Genomic DNA, 20,856 nt, shown 5'->3' with positions numbered 1-20,856 from the left:
ATAAAAAATAGTACTGGGTGAAGTGCCTGTTCTGGTATTGTAGTGTTGGTTAGTTCTGAGATGCTGAGCAGATCCCTTGTGAGGGAGATGGAAACCAGTTAGTATTGTCATTCTGTGTTTGATGGTATTGGATGTTTATCACAAATCAGTCAAATGATGCATAATTGAGAAGAATCTCTAATCTCTGGATAAGGAATATCTAAGCTTACAGTGGCAGAGCAGGCATGGCAGTAGCCAGCTGGCTGAGAGAGTACACTGCAGATGGGGAGATGCTCCCTCTTCCAAGTAGATTCCTAGACTTGAGTTCCAGCTCTCAAAGGTGCTTCACTGTCTCTGTGAACCTATCTAAAATTTAAAACAAACTTCGTAATAGATATGGCAAAATAGTTTGGCATAATGATAGTGTATGGAAAGAATTATTTCAGTTCAGAAAGCAGCTGTCCTACTTGGTGTGTGACCAGATGGTGAGGAAGTATTTGCCAAGTTTGTTAAAGGACAAGATAAATATTTAGCAATTTTATAATATAATCACTATGAAGTAACTTCTCCTAAAGATGCTTCCATGATGTGACTAAAATCTAGGTTTTATTATTGCTAGACTAACGCTAAATACTTTCTTGTTTGTTTGTTTGTTTTTAAAGTATCTTGCACCAGAAGTGATTAAAAAGCAGCCTTACGACAACACAGTAGACTGGTGGTGCCTTGGTGCAGTTCTTTATGAAATGCTTTATGGGCTGGTATGTATTTAATATGTGGGGGGTGGCAGGGGTTGCTCCCCCTGCCCTTTAGGAAGTAACCCTGGAGTATTGTAGAAGTTACTAACTCATATACTTCATTTTAATGGATGAACAGTTTGTCTTATAGCTTTATGACATAACATTTTTTTCCTCTTTTGGATTTTGCTTTGCCTCTTGATGACTAAAACTTTGCTTTCCAGTGAGCTGCTGGACATCAACACTAACTCTAATGAAGACAAGCAGTCATCGCTTTGAGGGAATGTGAGAGTAAATTGAATCATCAGTGATACTACCCAATTTAAAAAAAAAAAAAAAACCCTTCTAAGTGAAATTTTGCCAAATATTGGAACTAACAAAATTAAAATATGTATTTAACCTAGGTCTTTCAGGTTTTCCGCTGTGCTTCATCTAGTCAGATGTGATCACTGTAATAACAATCTGTTCTGCTAGTTTTCATCAGTTTTGTCTCCTCCCCTGAGGACCTTTAGTGGTGAGATAGATTTGTTTTCCCACACTCATGTTCTTTTCAAGTAAGATAAATCGGAACTTTGAATCTGGATGGCATCTGTAGCTACTTCTGAGTGTGGGAATGTTAGAATAGGAGATGGGAGGAAAAAGCTATCTAGCGCAGAGAGCTGGCAATGGAGATGACTGATTTTGAAGTTAATAATGTGTTTCTTCTGTGAAGATTTCTTCTTCATTGTTAGCAATTTTTATTTCTGATAGAATTGTTGATCTATAGAATGAAACAAAGTGATTGAAAAATATGGCTTCAAATTCATATATAACTTCACTTTTGTATTTAGCCTCCTTTTTACTGCCGTGATGTTGCTGAGATGTATGAAAATATTCTTCATAAACCCCTAGTTTTGCGCCCAGGAATCAGTCTTACAGCCTGGTCTATTCTGGAAGAGCTTTTGGAGAAAGATCGGCAAAGCAGACTTGGAGCAAGGGAAGATTTTGTATGTAATGTCCTAATTTATCAAGCCCTACTTCATTTGAAGGGACATCACCAAATTTATGTCAACAGCACAGGTGTAATAGTTGAATATGAATATAGACACAAGAGAGCATTCTCTCCTTTTATTCCCCACCCACCCACCCCTTTTTTATCTTTTTTATCTTTTTTTTTCTTTTTTTTCTTTTTCTTTTTTTTTCTTTCTTCTCTCCTCCTTTTCTCTCCTCCTTTTCTCTCCTCCTTTTCTCTCCTCCTTTTCTCTCCTCCTTTTCTCTCCTCCTTTTCTCTCCTCCTTTTCTCTCCTCCTTTTCTCTCCTCCTTTTCTCTCCTCCTTTTCTCTCCTCCTTTTCTCTCCTCCTTTTCTCTCCTCCTTTTCTCTCCTCCTTTTCTCTCCTCCTTTTCTCTCCTCCTTTTCTCTCCTCCTTTTCTCTCCTCCTTTTCTCTCCTCCTTTTCTCTCCTCCTTTTCTCTCCTCCTTTTCTCTCCTCCTTTTCTCTCCTCCTTTTCTCTCCTCCTTTTCTCTCCTCCTTTTCTCTCCTCCTTTTCTCTCCTCCTTTTCTCTCCTCCTTTTCTCTCCTCCTTTTCTCTCCTCCTTTTCTCTCCTCCTTTTCTCTCCTCCTTTTCTCTCCTCCTTTTCTCTCCTCCTTTTCTCTCCTCCTTTTCTCTCCTCCTTTTCTCTCCTCCTTTTCTCTCCTCCTTTTCTCTCCTCCTTTTCTCTCCTCCTTTTCTCTCCTCCTTTTCTCTCCTCCTTTTCTCTCCTCCTTTTCTCTCCTCCTTTTCTCTCCTCCTTTTCTCTCCTCCTTTTCTCTCCTCCTTTTCTCTCCTCCTTTTCTCTCCTCCTTTTCTCTCCTCCTTTTCTCTCCTCCTTTTCTCTCCTCCTTTTCTCTCCTCCTTTTCTCTCCTCCTTTTCTCTCCTCCTTTTCTCTCCTCCTTTTCTCTCCTCCTTTTCTCTCCTCCTTTTCTCTCCTCCTTTTCTCTCCTCCTTTTCTCTCCTCCTTTTCTCTCCTCCTTTTCTCTCCTCCTTTTCTCTCCTCCTTTTCTCTCCTCCTTTTCTCTCCTCCTTTTCTCTCCTCCTTTTCTCTCCTCCTTTTCTCTCCTCCTTTTCTCTCCTCCTTTTCTCTCCTCCTTTTCTCTCCTCCTTTTCTCTCCTCCTTTTCTCTCCTCCTTTTCTCTCCTCCTTTTCTCTCCTCCTTTTCTCTCCTCCTTTTCTCTCCTCCTTTTCTCTCCTCCTTTTCTCTCCTCCTTTTCTCTCCTCCTTTTCTCTCCTCCTTTTCTCTCCTCCTTTTCTCTCCTCCTTTTCTCTCCTCCAAGACAGCAGTTGTGGGTCACTAAGCCCTGAAAGATTTTGGGGATAGGAGACAGATGATTATTGTGGGATATCAATATTTTGAGCTTGGTTGCTGCAGTACTGGTAGGTACTGCAAAGGAAAGGAAACAATTCCTAAGGTAGCAGTCACTAAGATGTACTGAGATACAGCATTTGATGCTTGTGGTGAAACTGGGAAATAATCAAAAGAAAAAGCTATTTTTGGTAATGCCAGTTTAACTGGCTACATGAAAAATACTGTTCCTCACAGAGAGAGGAACGCTAGTAGCATGCAAACAGCAGGTCTTTTTTCAGCTTTAAAATCACAGCAAGTGTGATTTCCCAGTATAACAAGAAATACTTTATTTGCAAAAAGATGTTCAGAGAAAGCACAGATGTTCTCAGAACTGTGCAGTGAGGAGTGATATAGAAGGACTTTGTCTTCTCTTCCCTCCATTGTGAGTTCTTCACAATCTTCTTTGCACAGCCTTAATACTCGGACATGTATTGACATTGCAGTCGAGCATTTAGACTGCTAAATTGTACTTGTTTGCAGTGTGCAGTAAAATGAAAGGGTGGTATTGTTTGGAAAGGCATAGCTGTTTACCGCTTCGTAACTAGGAAGCGTATCGTAAAGGTGTTAGAGCAGCTGCCTCTCTATCATGTGCTTTATAAAAGCTAACAAAACTTGGAGGCAGGAGCACAAATACTAACAGAAAACATTCTTGCTCTGTGGTTGATTTAAGTTAGTGGTTTGAACAGAAAACTGGATTTGCTAGGAAAATGAGTCTGTAGAGGCATGCTAACAAATTGTAATTGCTCTTTTTGCCAACCGCAGCTTTTATTGCTAAATAGATTCAGTGAATGAGGGACTTGACTTCTGTATGTTTGGTTTATGCATGCAATCTGAAGACATGCTTACTATGGTACGCAGGATGGATTTCTGCAGCAGCTAAAATCTTTATTCCTTACTGCAGCTTGAAATTCAAAAGCACCCATTCTTCGAATCTCTCAGCTGGACTGACCTTCTTCAGAAGAAGATTCCGCCACCATTTAATCCTAATGTGGTAGGTGCTGTGCGTCGTTTTAGTTCAAACCTGCCAAATCTTTTGCCTTTGACAGTTCATCTGGTTGGAAAGAGTATTTTTGTATCAGAATGGTGAAGGCTGGGAATCCCTCAGTGCTGACTGCTCTTTTGAGCAGTGACACTTACATACTGTCTTTTTGAGTTAAAACTCACCTTGATGTGTCACTGTGTTTCCTCTAGTCATTTCCTTCAAAGGATTGTCAATTTTGGGAGGGTGTGAAGACCAAAGAAGAGGAAAGAGGACTTAACAAATAACTGATTTTATGCTTTCTTGAAGTTAAGCCTTAGCTGCCTCTCTACTTTTTGTTTGTTCTCCCGTCAGTTTAAACTGAGTCAACCTATGATTGCTAGTCCAGAAACTTAGGAGGGATTCTTTAAAGGAAAATAACGACCTTCCTAAAATCAAATAAGAGCGTTGCCTTTTGTTGAGTTTGGCAGAGAAGCTCTTACTGCCTTGCCGCTTCTCTCTGTGACTAAATGTTAATATGCTTTAGTTCTTAGGTGTGCTCCTGGGGAGATGATCTATCGTAATAACACTACTATTGGTAGAATTTAACACACAAAAATATTATTATTGGTAAAGGGAGAAAGAGAAGTTGTGGTTTTGTTAGGTTTTTGCAGGCACCTAGCAGTCGTTTAAGAAACAGGCGTTTCTTAGTATTTCTTAGGTTTGTCAGATCCTAAAGGTGTGTAGCCTTTGAGCTAAACTCCAGCCTAGAAGAAGCAAACAAGTGTTTAATAGATGTTTTCAGGCATGCTGTTGTGTGGTTCCTTAAACTTTCTGTACTTTCATGAGAAAGAATTTCATGAAGTAGAGAGCCTCAAGAGTTAAAGTGAGATCTGAAGGATAAGCATGTTTTTTAAATGCATGGTCTTGATATGACAAATGATGGATCTTTCTGTTTTCTAGGTTGGACCGGATGATATTGGGAATTTCGACGCAGTGTTTACAGAAGAAATGGTCCCATACTCAGTTTGCATTTCTTCTGATTACAACATTGTTAATGCCAGTGTCCTAGAGGCAGATGATGCATTTGTTGGGTTTTCTTATGCACCACCTTCTGAAGATCTGTTTTCCTAGGAAGTTAGAAGCCAACAGTGTTTTGGAAATCTTGGGGTGGACTGAAATGGCAGGATTGTGAACACATTCCAAAATGGTGTAACTAGTGCCTCGTTTTGTATATAGGTTTGAAACCTATGAACAGACTTTCTCTACTGTATAGGAGGAATTTGGGCATTTTGAATAGCTTTCCTTGGGGTTTGAACTGTTTGTTCCTGCTGCAGAAAATATTTTTTAAAACCTTTAAAAAATGTTCTCTACATTTATCTATTTTTTAAGCAAAAACACTGACTGTTCTCCCCAGCCCCTTCAGGTTTACATTCATACCTATCTAAGATTTGGCTGGCTCAAACAGCAGCAAATTTAGTAAATTTATAAATGCCTTTGTACCTATTTACAGTGACTTTGTGCTTGAATTGTAACTATGCAATTTGTCTTTTGTATATCATTGTTTAAAAAAAGATAAACGTTTTTCATGTCATATCAATCTGAAATACAAGTTAATTTACCTGTCAGCACTTAAGGGGTTAAATTTAAGTTAAGACTGAGATGCCTGAAGGATTTCTACTGAATGAAAAGCTGATCACATAATGTTGCTCTTACATTTGTTGAAGTACCCAATTCGTTCAACTGGATTTTCTGAGGTATGGGGGATTACTCAAAGCAAGGATGGAACAAATTAACTGGATTGATTTGATAACATTACTGATAAAGTTTTCTACTTTTGTTTTCCTCCCAGAGATAAATATGTCTACATTTCAACTGCATTAAAAATATTTTTGGTTAAAACTCTGCTTTTCCAAAGATATAACATGCAATAATCACTGCTTGAAAGGCAATCTTGCTTTGACCTTCTGGGAATGGGGTGAGGGAATCATGGCAAATATTAGGGATTTCTCACTGATTTATTGTATTTGAAACACTGCTATGTTCCAAATGGATTGTATTTCAACATTCATAGCTACTTGTCTATGTCCCAGTTTGCACCATTTTTTTAATCTTCACTTGATGTTTAGGAAAAATAACGTAAGTTGCCATGATAATTTTAAAAATGTGAAAAGCTATCAGTATATGCTTCTCATAACATACACACGTATGGACAGACTGATAATTCTGATCAGCTTGTGTTTAAGGAATGTTTTTAAACAATGCAAAAATTGGCTCCAATTGTAATGTAATGGCCTATCACAGTAGTAGTTTTTTGAGATACAGATAGATATATATGTATATAACCTGTAAATAACAACTCATTTGTCTATTGCTTCAAAATTGTTCCGAGTTTTTTGTTCATAAATACATTTCAGTGAAGTGCCTTGATCTGAGAGGTCTGATAAGACACAGATGAATAGACAGAGTTAAATGTTTTATAAATATCAATATTTAAATGGTTTGAATTTTGACAAAATAAGAATTAGCCAAGAGAAACGGTATTCAGATTGCATCGTGATCACTCCAAAATTGAGACTGTTAGGGAGAGCAGTATATCTGATCATATTTTGCTTGAAAAAAATGTTATGTCAACTGTAAAGCCATTGAGAAGTGGAAGCTAAAATGGGATTCCTTGCTTGTCTCACTCCTCTCTTGCAGGGTGGTTATGTGATGCTGAACAAATGTTTTGCAAGATGTCAGAAGGGGTAGAGGGGTAAAATAAGTAAGAGGTGACGTTGGATGGAAGGAAGGGACGAACTGCATCGCTGCTTAGCGGGGGAAGGGAGTTTGCGCTTGTTTTCCATAGTGCCACTTTGTGAAGTTTTTAAGAAGCTTGGTAATAGCCATATAGCTGTTCAGGGCAGTCGGTAACTGAAGCAACAGGATTCATGTAGTTAATTTGGCAGCCTAGAGAGTCTTGGGCTCTTCTAAACGTGTATCTTTCTGATGGACTGGAAGGCAGACATTGACCTTAAGAAAGGAGGCATCCCTGCGCATAGTGAATTTTACTCTCTATGTTCCTGAAGTGAGTCCGTGGACTGCTGCGGGCAGCAGAACTGCCTTCTGCTCCTTCCTGCAAGGAGTCCCATGCTGTAACCGCCTCTCCGCTTCTTCCAGCCGGGAAATACAGTACAGCAGAGCGATGGGAAGGGGAAGAGACTGCTGTGGGGCCTACCACCCCCAGAGAGACCCAGGTCTCTTTGTCCCGTGTTTCCAAGCTGACCGTAGCTAGCTGCCTGCCTTGTTAGGGAGGTGGTTTTCTGTTTTTGTTTTGCTTTGTCATAAGTTCGTCGGGGCGGGGGGTGTTGTTGCCTTTTAAATAAAACAGGGAAGAGGCCATGACAGTTGAAGTAGTTACTATTTCTAGCTGAGTGGCTTAATCCTGTATTGCCTTTTCCTTCGGCAGGCTCTGCCTTTTTGGCTAAGTGTGAATGTGTTACCGTTTCACTTGCTGCGCTTGTTAACTTTGCTCCTGTTACTACAGTTCACGTTGTGAAATGCCCCAGTCGGATCAGGGACCCTCTACAGACGCTGGGGAACGCAGACTCTGCAAACAACGTTAAACAGTAAAATCTCACGATGTTTCCCATGTATAGTGCTCTTGTTCAGGATCTCTCGTCGGTTATTAATGACGGATTTCAAAGTAAGGTGGCTGGGTCCAAAGCGTAGTAGTTCCTTTGCAGAACACTCGAGTTCACGAGAGGAAAAAAGCCTACGCGTCATTGTGGCAAAACCTACATCTGAGATCCTTTAAGGAGCTACATAGGAGCCGCCTGCTGTATTCCCGCTCTGTTGTGGCAAAAAAAAAAAAAAAAAAAAAAAAAAAAAACGGAATAAGGGAGGTAAAATCCTAACGCGGGGGGCTGCCGCCTGCGCCGTAGCGAGCGCGTCTCTCGCTAAGCCGCGTTAGCGCTGGGCCTTTCCTCCGGTGCCGGGGGGCCAAAGCGGGGAAGGTGCCGCCTTTGGGGTGGCAGGACGCAGGCCGGGAGGAGGAGGGCAGGCGAGCCCGCAGGAGAGCTCGGAGGTGCTGTCCGGGGAGGTGAGTTTGCGGCGGGCAGGAGCGCTGTAACACCGGCCGCTCCCGGGCCCCCCGGTGCCACCGTCGCGCAGGTGTTGCCCGCGGCTGCCCCTCCATCATGGCGGCAGAGGGGTGCTGGTGGGGTGGGGGCTTGAGGTGGGGGGGGTTGAAAGCTTTTGGGTGTGTGGAGGGGCGCGGTGCTGGCACGGGGGGGTCTGGGAGGATGTTTTGGGGAGAGAGGAAGGGGGGACTTGGGGGCAGGTGTTGCTGGAGGTGGGCGGGGGCGCTCGATGGGGAGGCGCTGGGCCTGCAGCTGGGCGGGGGGGGGGAGCACTGGTGAACGGGGTCACCCCGGTGGTGGGGCTGGCCAGGCTTCAACTTGTGAAGCTCAGGCGATTGCCACGTTGGGTGCACGATGACCTGGGCCATAGCTTAGTCCTGGTCGGCTGGTTTGGGGTCCTTTCTGTCAGGCTGGAGGAGGGCGGGAGGCCGGGTGGGGATGGGGCCGTGCCTGCGGGGAGGAAGGGTCGTGAGCGGAGGGGGTCTGGCTTTCAGCTGCATCTGACTCCCTCCTCCTTGGGAGACTTCAAAGGAGGGAGCTGTAAGCGCGTGGGAGCGGTCCCAAGGACACCGAAGGAATCCCTGGCGGACGTGCTCCCACGGTTTGCGCTTGAAACCGCCTGCCTCAGACCGCGGCAACGCATCCGCCGGGCCGCGGCGAGCGCTTCTCGGTTTGGGGGGGTGTAAGTAGGGTTTCATACCGGGCACCTCCAGGGAAGGTCGGTCGCCCTTCGTGGACGGAAAGCTGTAGGGCTGTAGGTGAGATGCCTGGGTGCAAAGTGCCGCTTTTTGGCCACAGCTAAATTCAGAAGAGAGGTGTTTCCTGAGCTCTGACGTTTAAAAAATACAGAGCTGTGACTCAGATGCAATTAAACCAACACTGAAGAGCACGGTCAGCTTCCAAACCAAAATCCCAGTCCTGACATTTTTGTCTGTGGGAATAAGAAATCTTGTGTGTGCACAAAGGGGCGAAAGTGTTTGCAAAAATCGGTGCCTCGCGGGGCAGCAGAGTAGGAAAGTCAGTTTAAAGAAAGTTGTTGCCCAGTTTCACCCTTTTAACTACTACGACTGCACACACAGGCTTTTCAGGAAAAGCAGATATTTTATTTAATACTGGCTTCCTTTTGCTAGGATGATTATACCTATAATTTACGTGGTGGTATTGAAATTAAATGAAACCTTTAATTTGATGGTTTTTGTTAAGGCTGGAGGGGGGGAATAATTCGCTAAAGAAAATACTAGAGCATTTTTGAGAAATTTACTTTGGGAATATAGTATGCATGAGCCATTGGAAGGAACTTACTTTCCATTTAATGGGGGCCTTTCTTTAAAAAAATTCTTAAAGAATTGCATTGTGTGAAAAAGAGGCTATTCTGATTTTGTATGACTTTTTGTTAATATATATTTGTGTTGTTATTGTAGCATGGCCAATTCTGAGCTAATTTCATCATGATTTATTTCGACATTTTGATAGGACTGCAAAGATATTTTTGGAAGATGCATCCCGAAATACAGAGGATGAGGGAAATTGTCCTCGTTTACCTTGACAGAAGTGGTGGCCTTCAAAAATTTATGCATGATTGCAAGAAATATAATGGTATTAATTGCTAGCCATTCTGTTAACATTTATAAATCGTGTTAAACAAATGTGTTATTTTTATGTAAAAGACTTTTTTGCTCCTACAGACTCAAAACAAAGTTATGCTGTTTATCGATTCATTGTTTCAATAAATCCTTCTGATATTGCTGAATTAGACGCAACTCTTGGAAACTACATTCTTCATAATCCCATACAAGCTGCACAGATTTTTCAGTCAGTAAGTGTGTGTGTGTGTGTGTATATGTATATGTATGTGTGTATGTGTGTATATAGTCATACACACCTACATATATATATATATATATATATATATATATACACACATATATAGCAGACAAAGCTATTTTTGAACTAAATTTTCCTTTCTAAAACAAAGTTGTTTTCCAATTACAGGTATGTTTCATAGCTATTAAAACATTATCATTAATTGAACAATTGCAGACAATTGCCCAGGTGAGTCTGCATTATTTTTCGCCTTAAATGTTAGATCTTAAATGGTTTAAGCACAGTGACGTATTAGCAAAGATCATTTTTGTATTAATTTTTCTTTTTAATTTTCCCTTTGGTTTACTGTTCTTTGTAATTAAAAATAACTGGAAGTCTCACCCAGACATATTCCAAGAATGACGAGACGATGAAATAAAAGCCTGAATTGCTTTTACACTTTATGTGTTTCTGAAAACTGTTTCTAATAGCTGTATATCACTTGGAATTTGACCACTTAAGTAAATGTTACTTAGAAGTTAAAAACAAAAAAATTACTCTCACAGTATTAATGTAATTGTGTGTCGTCTTAGATTAGCATACTGCTGAAACCAACACATTTGCCACCTTTACCAAGTTATATGCTGAGTCTTTCTACGTTTCCATTTAATTACACATCTCAAAGATTTTATGAGTCTGAAGGAATAGTGATCGCGATGGGAACTGTAACAAAATATACACAAGGAGCAAGATTTCTCTGTACTGAGGAAACCTGTCCATTTTCTGAAGGTAGGAAAAAGAAAAATCAATACTATTTCAAAAGCTTTTGAATAATTTAACTGTTTTGCATTAAAAATCTAGCCTTAAAAAGTATTTTGCCATGCAGAGCTATTACGCAGACGTTTGTGTAAGGAGCACAGCATGATTTTGATTAATTGAAAGTAGTGGAGCTTGCCAGCAGCTGCTCAGCATTACTAGAGGTTCTGGAAGTATAGCGATGCCAGCAGCCTGTTTTCCTCGTCCTGAGACGACTTATATGAGCAGAAGAGATATGTTGCCAGTATAATTTAAGAAATTCCCTGAATGAAAAAAAGCTGTACCAGTAGAATAATTTTTTTCAAGAAGACTTAGTCATCCGTAGGCTGGTTATATCAAAACATCATAGAGAACAGTATTCTTAAGTGACGTTATTATACAGGCAAAAGCGTGTAGCACAGAACTGATTTACTGTAATGATTAGCTGATTTTTGTGAAACTACTCCTTTGACTAATATTACTGAAGTACTTATCTTTGCAGAATTAATTCTTAAGTACTTTTAAGGCTGTTTCGTTTGCTTCTTTCTGTAACGGAGACCAAGAAATTACAAAATAGAAGCCAAATCTCACAGTGTGGAAACTGGAATAAATCATAATGCTGTCTTTATGAGCGCACATATCTCTAATAACGTGTGTATTCAATGTCATTTCCGCGTAAGGCAGACAAGGCAGTGGCTTGCTCACCGCTTCTCAGAAAGCCAGGCCAAGCTCTTTTCCTTGCTGACATGTAATAAGAATTTCTGCCATCTTCTGGTCAACCTGCAATAAATTATACACTTGATGTTACTAGTAGCTGTTCAGTGTCAGAAACTCCCAAGTCAACCTGAGACGCACGCAATATGAAAGTACATTCGTCTTCAGAAACAGATGTTACTCATACATTTGGAAGTTCACAGTCCAGTATTTTAATTAGTTTGTAATGGGAAGTTTAAAATCAGAACCGTGTCCTCATTTTAAATGTTTGGAAAATGTATGTACGTTTAGTGAATTAATTTTTTTCAGGATTTAGGTATATAAGAGTGCATCTGCCCGGAGCGACGGAATCTGCCACAGTGAGGAATGATTTTGTTTGCAGCTTGTGTTCTTCACTGCTGCAAGAAGACATGAAGTTTAGAGTACTTGGTGGTAGGAACTATGTAGTTTTATTTTTAGATCTCAGTTATTTTCCTACGTCTGTTACATAAGTAAACAAAATAACATTGTAAGGAGATAAAGAGTAAAATATACCAGATCATTTAAGGAAAAAAAAAGCCCCAAAACTTGGTACTGTTTTCCAAGAGAATTAACTTTCTCTTTGCCTTTGTTTTGAAAGATAAACAAGTAGTTGAAATGATTGATGTGAAAGCTCTGAATGCTTTAAAAGGATATTCCAACAGTAAAGCACATTTTAGGATTCAAACTTTTACAGTTTTCTTGAGAGGTAAGCTGAATTTTAAATTAATAACTAAGAATTGTTAAAATAAAAATGTTTTAGAGCTGAACTGTAATAATTCCTTGCGTTTTCCTTATAGGTCTATTTCTCTGGATTAAGTGGTGAACATCATGATAACATATATAGTGTTATTTTCCTAATTTTGTTAGAAAAAGAACCTCCATATAATTAGCCAAGTGATTAAAGGGTAGTATACATTGCAAAACTGTATTGTGTTCACTTTTATATTTTTGTTTAAATCAAATTCCCTAGCCAGTTCAACAGTATCCTAACTATAGCATTTTTATCCTTTCTACTTCCTTTGATAATACTGTTTTGTACTCGCTTGTTGCACTTCTAACATCCTTCCTCAGTCCAGTCCTCCATTTTCCAGATTCTACCAGGATTTTTGGCCTCTCCTGCTTCTATCTTTCACTGCAGACAGTAAATGATCTCTAAAAATGAATATTCAACTAAAATCACAGCAGACCAGCATATTTTACTAACACATTCGTAATTTGCTTAAAAACCAAATAAATAAAAGCCATTCTGCTTTAATAATGATATCCAGAGTCTATGGAATTAATACTACTAATTTCCTGAAAACTAATTAGCTCACAGCTGCTCCAAGATGATGAGGTACATCATTGCTTAAAGTCGTGACACTGTGCAGATGTTACTACAAAATAGAATCTATGGGTGCGATGTGGTGAGTTAGGCATGCGTCAAATTCCCTTTGCCTTCAGCGAGGACTGAGGTTACACTGGATCTTGTAGGCTGAGAGTCGTATTAGGTTGAACATACCTCATATTTCCAAAAAAAAAAAGTTTTTTTTTTTTTTTAAGACTCACCGAAAACACAAAGGTTTCCAAAGCTATTTGTGTCTCCATCTCCCTCTCCCCATTCTAGTGTGATTCTTTGCCACCATGTTTGTAGGACAGTAGCTGATAATATGTCACCAGAAATTTCAAAGTAGCAATGCATGCCTCCAAACAGTCCATCTTCTTTTCAATGCAGAACTAAATGCATTAGCCATTTTCTTTAGCAGGAATCACCTTTTCCTCAGCCAGTCTGCATCCCTTACCTGTTGCACTAGTAAATTAAAACTGTGTGCTTCGTTTCACTCCAGTATGTTATGGTGGACCTGGAATACAACTGTTTTCTTAAATTAAATCATAAAATTGCAAGAGTTTAGACTGTATATTAAAAAAAAAAGTTTTCTGATCATGTCTTTAAAACTTTTAATGCCCTAATACAGCTTCAAGTTCCTCTCTTTTTCTTTTTTTTTTTTTTTTTTTTTTTATTTCTAGATGAACTGGCCAATAGAATGACAATAGGAAACCACTACAAGATTATAGGAATTCCAGCTTGTGTACAAAACGGCTCACAAGCTACAGTATGTATAGAAGTCAGTAGTGTACAGCTGTGTAAACCAAATGGTAAGACAGCTCCACAGAAGTGACCAAAATGTTATAAAACTTTTTAAAACAAAAGCTTTAGAATTAGTACAGGTTCCTATTATATAGAGGTCCATATTAGAAAACTACTTTGAGACGTTTCTCTTACAGTCTTAAATATATTTGTACTGTCATTTGAAAATACCATGCTTTGCCCACTTCTCTCTCCATGCCTTGGGATACTAAAGATTAATTGTTTACTGCAGTTGTTCTCCTTCAGCTTCTCCTTTCCAACTTCTCCTTTCCACTGAAGGTACTTTGAAATCATGTTAAATGGCAGTTGTACTGAAATTTACTGTTCCTTTCGTGCTCCATCGGTATTAGCAGAGAGCATCTGTTATTTTTCAATAGTAATAGTCAGCTGTTTACATCTTGTATTTTTGCCCAATGCTAAACTTCTTAGTTATTCATAAGCTTTTGTATCAAGACTAAAATAGTGATTTGTTTTAATGTCTCTGCATAGATCTATTATGAAGCGCTTATTAATCTGTATTTTGTTTTAATTAGGTCCTACTTGTATCAGTGACAATTTTAAGTATCTACTGTCACTGACTTCAAGTTCATGCTGGAGGTTTACAGCCGTACTTGCCAATATCTTTGCTTCTCAAGTTGTTCCGCCAGGCACTTACAATACTCTCAAACTCACAATATTGCTGAGCCTAGTAGTGACATGTGAAAAAGCCAATGAGATAGCAGATTACCTGGATCTCTTGATTGTGACAAGCGACACGCTAATAATTGATAGGTAAATAAATTCCTTGTTTCTTGCATAAATTCAGGTAAAAAACATGCATCTTTTTCAAGATAACAGTATTGGTATTATCCAAAAAGAAGAGACTACACTTAAGAAGAATATGCAGGGTTCTGATTTAGCAAACTTAACTATTATTTAATCTAAGTCACACTGGATTCTTAATCTCAGAGACATTTTTGTTTCTTTCAAATGAGAAATCTAACTCAGAACTTCACTGCTAATAAAAACACTTTTTAACACTCTTGTAATGATCCCCATTAGATTTTAAGAGGAGCACTTTTTAGCAGAAGTTAAACTAAAGATTTTTCAGAAGCCACAGCTGAAGTCCTAGAAGCAGGTGATGATAAAAGCAAAGGTCTCTCCTTTTCAAATCTTGTGTCACGTTAAACATAGCACTTTTATGTCTTTTAATCACCAACTTCCCAGCTTTCAGCATTTTCAGTTAATAGAAATGTATAAATACACGTTTGGACTTTTATCACTATTACTTTTTCCTAAGAACTACACTGATAAAACTATTAAAAGCCATGTAGACCATTACACATTGATCATACCAGCTGTTGTTACCATTAACAAAATGCTTTTATGTATTCTTTGTATTCACCCCTTCACACCACTATAAACTGTTAACTTCCCATGCACTGCAAAAAAAGAATGAGCTGGATACAGCATCTAAATTCCATATGCTGTTATGCTGTTTTAAATCTACATGAATTAGAAAATTTTTCCTTCCCCAATACAAAACATAGCTTAATTTTTCTATTTTTCTTGTTCTAGAAGATCTTTGAAAGTGGCATGAATTTTGCTTTCATTTCAGAGTTCATCAACAGCAATGAGTTTATTCTTCTGTAGTAGAAGAAATGCTTTCTTTATTAAATTTACCATTTCAAAAATTTACCATAGGAACTAGTTCAAATTTGGGGGGAAAATGTGGGCTGAAGGATTTCTCCCCCTCCTCCCCAGGTTAAAAATAAATTTTCAAAAAGAAGTCATAGGCACTCATAACGGAATGGTTTGAGAATGGAAATACTGGGTAAATATTAAAATGGTTGTGCACTCTAAACCTTGGTAATTACTGTTATTTATAGACAAGACAGTTCTTGTAGGTGCTCATAACATTTTATTGTCATTAGCCTATCACAACAGGCATTTCTTACATTGTATTTATATTGTTATAGTAGGTTATTTAAAAACTATTTTTATATTAATATATATCATTATGATATATAACACATAATTAATAACTTTTCTCCCATTTATTAAAAATGGGAGAAGTTCTGCTCTGACCTCTAAAAATCATTAGGAACCTTCGATTGTGGAACCAAACAGTTGCAATCTTTATGAGCCAAGGAACATCGTTTACAAGATTTAAAAAAAAAAAAAAAAAAAAAAAAAGGTCCTACGCCCCAATTTAATTTTTCAATAAATACTGGGGATGTAACTCAGGCAAGGAAGAGCCTGCGAGTTGCCTGGAAGGAAGATTTGAAGGAAGAGCCTGCCAACCTTTTGATTTTTTCCTAGATGGCAAGAAAAGTTACTAATCCACTACCTTTTTAGGTCTGTGGAAAAGTTTTGGTAGAATAAGAGTATTTCTGACTTCCCCGGAATTTCTCATTTGCCTCATATGTTAAATATTTAAGAAATACTGTCCTTTTTGTAGCTGTAGGAGAGAGAGCTTGGATTTCTACCTTTGTATTCAAAATTAGTTTAAACATTCAGGTTTTGATTCTGGATTTTATTTGGGGGAGGTGGATTCTAATTGAGCAGTGTGGGTGCTTACCAAGTCTGAACTATAACCATCATTATAAAATAGTATTAAGTTGTTTAAGTTTTGCAAAACTGAAAAATAATTTTACAGTTTATGACTGACAGAATTACTTAATCCTCCAGGCTTCTGAATTACAGCATTTGTCTTCTGCCTCGTGGCATACGACACCCATCTGCTAGTGAAATTTTTCCTACCGTGTCCAAAGATAAACATGGAACTGGAAGCGCTAGTATTCAAGCTTGCAGTGCTCTGCTGGCTAAAGGTGGTATCTGCTACATAGGAGACTTATCTTCATATAAAAAGGATAAACTTGAATTTCTACAGTCAGGTAATCTCACATCTACTAACAAATAAGGAGAGAGAAACAAACGTAAAAAACAAATATGCAAAATCACAGCTAGATTTATTTCTCAGCTTATGGCCCTCAACTGCTGGGAAAAATCTGTGAACTATTTTGACCAAGTCTGAAAGAAATGAGAACAAAAAAGGCCCAGCTCCTGTAAGTTTCAGTTTGCCACACAGACTCCATCAATTAACAAAATTATAACTCACCTAGATTAGACAAGAAGAAAAATAGATTCCTTAAGCTTCTAGGATTTATGCTGTAGCCTTCTAGAGGATTTAGGCACTCAAATCTAAATACATCCTCAAAACTGCCCGTCTGGAAACTTCAAAACTCTGTGATCATCACCACAATTCAGGGCTGCATGTAATTGTGATTGTTTTCAGATGCTGTGCTTGGGACTACAGAATTGAGAGTTAAACTGCAGTGATTATGTAACTCGCACATTTTGTCCTGTCCTAGTGCTAGAGAGCAGAACAACAACAATATTCATTCCTGGGAAGAAGTATGGAGAAGAAGCGGACCAGCAAGTTACTATTCCAGTTCAGACTAATTTTTGGTCTTATGTAGATCTGGATGCTTCCTCAAAGAAACATGTACAAAAGGATAGCTCTTTAATAGGACAGGTGGTAAGGCACAGGCCCTGTTACAACACTAACTGTAATAGAGCAATCATTTGTTTACAGTTATTTCAACTTGTGAAATAATGAAACCAATCACATTTATTTGTTTTTCCCTAGAAGCCACAAATTAAGTCACTTTAAATCAAGTATCTTCTAAAATGAGCTAGATTTCCCAAAAGCAAGTCTGTCATTTATTTTGCTTGGAATAGCTGTCTGAAAATAGTATTGACACAAAATTGTACTGCATATATTACAGATGTTTCATTAGCTAATCTTGCAACACTCAGGATACATACTGAACATTTTAGATGTAAAAAGATCTCCAATGTTTCTGCAAGTAGAAAGTCCAAAATAAATGGGCTGTTTTCTTACTCTGGGTCTTCTCTTTAGGACTTGAGTTTGATTTCACCTAACCTTCTAGATGTTTTTGGGCTTTTGATATACAATGAATTTCCTTCTTGTCGACTGTCTTTTCCTCTTGTGCATCATATTTTGAAAAAAGCCATTAATCCTGAAGCAATGCTGTACAGAGTCTCACAGCAGTTCAGAACACAGGATTATGAGGAGGTAACAAATAATACCTAATAATTTAGAAATACATTATACTTGGTAATATCGTACTGTTCCTGAAATCAAAAGGTTCTCTCCTTGTACTCAGATTGCTTGTTTTCTAAACCTGTCAGTATTCATTTCCTAACGCTTCTCTCCCACCATATTCCCACTACCATCAATAGGATCTTACCACTGATAAAAATAATAGTAAGTTCAATTTGTTGTTGTTTCTGAAAAACATGGTAGGTTAACATGAGTATGAAAACAGATCTCTAATTTTTTGACAAGGTAAAATTGGAAACAGTAATAAAAATACTTCATTTTAAATAAACTATCTCTATCTCTAGTATAACGTAATGGACAAACTGCTGGTTACATAGTTTAACATCTGAAATAAATCATTAGGCATGGCTGAATGGTGACAGGCTTCTTTGTAAAAACTATTTGTGGTATATACTGTCCCAACTATGTTACTAGTGTGTTAGAAAAACGTGAAAAATGTAAATTCTTTATTTTCCATAGTGAAAGATTTAAAATTTATACCATCTCTCTAGTTTATTTTGTTTGCTAAGAATCTTCACGTTGAACTGAGTTCAGAAGCAGAAAACCTAATTCAGGGCTACTATCTTGCAAGTCGCAGAGTGAGAAGAGATGCTATTCATGGATCAAAATTATCAGCATCTGCACTAAAAATGCTGTATGTCCTACTTTTCATATTAAAGAAAACATCGTTATGCTTCAAATAGAAATTGTGCTGACCTGCTTAGAAGTCAAGGGGTTTGTTCAATAAAGTCTAGACAGGACTCTCAAGTTTTGAGAGGTTCAAGTGTAAAGTATCATAACATTTATGACTGCCCTTTGTTTTATCTACTGATTCGGGGGGGGGGGGGGTGTTAAGGAGGTTTGCCAAGCAGTAAAAAACAAGGATTTAAGAAACAGATATCACCATTAAACCTATCTAGGAAGAAAAAAAAATGAGTTAAAATGATCACAGCTTTGTATTGCTCAGGTTAAAAAAAATTATTAGCAATACACAGTATGCCAGTTTTCACTGCTGTCATAAACACAGCACAAGACAGTCATGCATAGCAATGCCTACTTTGTCTGTGATAAGTGCACAGTATTTGTGGGAAGTTTACACAGCTGCAGTCTGGAGAAAAAAACTGCAGTTAGCTTTCAGTTTACTGATGTGCCTAAAAGGACAATACATATCGCATTCATTTCTGCAATATTTTCTGATGCTACATCTGACACACTTATATTAATTTCTTAGGATTTCACTGTCTAAGGCTCATACTAAATTAAGTTTAAGAACAAAAGTACTTGAGGAAGATGCTTTGATTGCCATCTTATTACTTGAATCATCTCTTACCCTAAAGCACGGTAAATAATGTAACCAACTCTTTAGTCTTGGATAAGTCATTTCCCTATTTTGTAAGATTAAAAATAATTTTTCATCTCAATTTGTTACAATGAAGTGTATTACATTACTTTTTTTTTGGTCAACTGAAAGTACAGGATTTCCACTGGCAAAAAAGGACTGATGTTAGAAAAAAATCTTTTGGATAAGACTTTCCTATGATAAGTCTCAGTACCGTACATAATTAGGCCACAGGCCAGCACTAAGCCCCCATCCTTTACACTGGCATATTTGATATTTGTCAACTCCTCTGGTTGACAGTGGCCAAGGTTAAACTAATTTCACTGCTTTCACCTGGAGAAAGAAAAAAACAGATTTTTTTGTTTGGTTGTCTAACATCACAGTTGTAGTTCATACAGGACATTGAGACAAGAATTACAATAAAACACTAGTAATACAATATTGCAAGTTACCATTTTTAAGTGTCACAGCTTAAAAGCTATTTGCAAAAGGTTATCGAGTCCGTTTGCATGACAACCTTTATTTCTTCTCTGCTTAGGTAAGTCTGCATTATGTGTAGCACCAAATGCTGTATTTCCATTTGACCTCAGTGATGAGAACTCCCTGCAACAGAGAGATATTTACCTAATGCAATGTCACCATCAACTGCTTAAGTTTATTCGTGCATATAGCCCAGGAATTCATGTTACCACTAATGAAGAGTGAAGAGCAAACACAAAGTAAAGCTTGAAGCTTCTACTTTAGCTTTTGACCCACTGGAGATGTGGAAGAACATACAACTAAATAAGTTTATATATTTTTGGAAGATGTATATTCAGTGCTATTTTGCTATGGAATAAAGCATAGCTGACAGGATTTAACCACAACTTCTATGACAGAATATTGTTTAAAGGCAGAAGTGATGTTTTCATTGTGGAAGGCCATGACTTTGAGAAGACTTACAGCCACAACGTGGATGTCTGCTCTTGATGATCTTTGTTTATCCATAGTTGTCACAGGAGTAAAGCAGAGTGTTTTTAAAAAGGCACTGCAACTAACAATCCGAGAGTTCAGTGTTTCATTTTAACTATGAACTTCTTGTTGTTTTTCTTGTTGCTTCTTTTCAAGTGTATCACCTTGTGAGATGTTTATAGCGTTAAGTACATTAAAAAATTTTCTAGCATAAGACAACCTTAAGTTATTACTTCTATATATTTAAAAATTCACAGAACATGAGTTATCACCAACCATGCTGCTTGATGTTTGTCTTAGGTAGCTTTATGTTTAGCAACAGTACTAGACCAGGATGGTGGTGTGCCCAGTTGTACAACTGGAAAAACAATAGTATTTCCACCACCTGACTTCAGGTAACAGACTGCAGGGGATACAAAGACCATTACATGAAAGCAAAAGAGTTGTTACCAGTCCTGATATAGCAGCAGCTCAATGAGGTCACATGCTTAGCTACACCACTGCAAAAAAAAAAGTGTAAAAAATGATTTGGTGGAAAATCATTAGCTATCTGATGTACAGTATGCTTCTCCCACTATGGACTTTCTTGTATTACATCTTCCTAGGAGGCTTACCGCAGCAGACATTATACAGAGCAAGATTTATATCAGAGATGTCCACGCTCTACATATGTCCATGATATGCCAAACAAATACTAAAGGCTTGTTGTGAATCGGGCTGGATGCCATCCCAAGTTAGATCATGCTGCTACTGCTCTCAAACCCTTACCAAAAAGGTTCAGTCACTGAACATATAAATCAAAAATTTTATATCTACAAACATTACCCTGAAAATAACCAGAA

General features: G+C 38.2%; 2 protein-coding genes across 13 annotated transcripts in view; both read left to right on the top strand.

The window, feature by feature from the left end:
- Positions 1 to 6,408, top strand: part of SGK3 (serum/glucocorticoid regulated kinase family member 3) — a 62,242-nt gene extending 55,834 nt beyond the window's left edge. For all 11 annotated transcript variants that reach the window (XM_068932584.1, XM_068932583.1, XM_068932575.1 and 8 more), the window contains 4 exons: positions 642 to 737; positions 1,544 to 1,699; positions 3,978 to 4,067; positions 4,998 to 6,408. In XM_068932584.1, coding sequence (XP_068788685.1) covers positions 642 to 737; positions 1,544 to 1,699; positions 3,978 to 4,067; positions 4,998 to 5,168 — 513 coding nt within the window. In that variant the 3' untranslated portion in view covers positions 5,169 to 6,408. The remainder of the gene's footprint in view (positions 1 to 641; positions 738 to 1,543; positions 1,700 to 3,977; positions 4,068 to 4,997) is intronic.
- Positions 6,409 to 8,724: 2,316 nt separating this feature from the next.
- Positions 8,725 to 20,791, top strand: MCMDC2 (minichromosome maintenance domain containing 2). 2 transcript variants are annotated; one of them, XM_009668397.2, is made up of 14 exons: positions 8,725 to 9,751; positions 9,841 to 9,971; positions 10,148 to 10,207; positions 10,552 to 10,747; positions 11,777 to 11,899; positions 12,087 to 12,194; positions 13,496 to 13,624; positions 14,150 to 14,387; positions 16,287 to 16,492; positions 16,970 to 17,136; positions 17,521 to 17,697; positions 18,237 to 18,379; positions 18,956 to 19,065; positions 19,602 to 20,791. In XM_009668397.2, exons 1-14 carry the CDS (start codon positions 9,604 to 9,606, stop codon positions 19,766 to 19,768), a joined length of 2,103 nt encoding a protein of 700 aa, XP_009666692.2. In that variant the 5' UTR covers positions 8,725 to 9,603; the 3' UTR covers positions 19,769 to 20,791. The 2 variants fall into 2 exon arrangements, 1 of the variants encoding a protein (XP_009666692.2); XR_011139196.1 differs by lacking the exons at positions 8,725 to 9,751; positions 9,841 to 9,971; positions 10,148 to 10,207; ... (5 more) ...; positions 16,287 to 16,492; positions 18,956 to 19,065 and having other exon boundaries at positions 16,528 to 18,379.
- Positions 20,792 to 20,856: the final 65 nt, after the last annotated feature.

This window comes from Struthio camelus, chromosome 2, assembly GCF_040807025.1.
Source record: "Struthio camelus isolate bStrCam1 chromosome 2, bStrCam1.hap1, whole genome shotgun sequence".
Taxonomy (NCBI): Eukaryota; Metazoa; Chordata; class Aves; order Struthioniformes; family Struthionidae; genus Struthio; species Struthio camelus.
This window is presented reverse-complemented; position numbering and strand designations above follow the sequence as displayed.

Bases quoted from the DNA above. Each gene is read 5' to 3' on its own strand.
- MCMDC2 (XM_009668397.2), top strand. From the start codon at position 9,604: ATGATTTATTTCGACATTTTGATAGGACTGCAAAGATATTTTTGGAAG. The intron at 10,208-10,551 runs GTGAGTCTGCAT...GTGTCGTCTTAG, and splicing joins AATTGCAGACAATTGCCCAG to ATTAGCATACTGCTGAAACC. The intron at 13,625-14,149 runs GTAAGACAGCTC...TGTTTTAATTAG, and splicing joins ACAGCTGTGTAAACCAAATG to GTCCTACTTGTATCAGTGAC.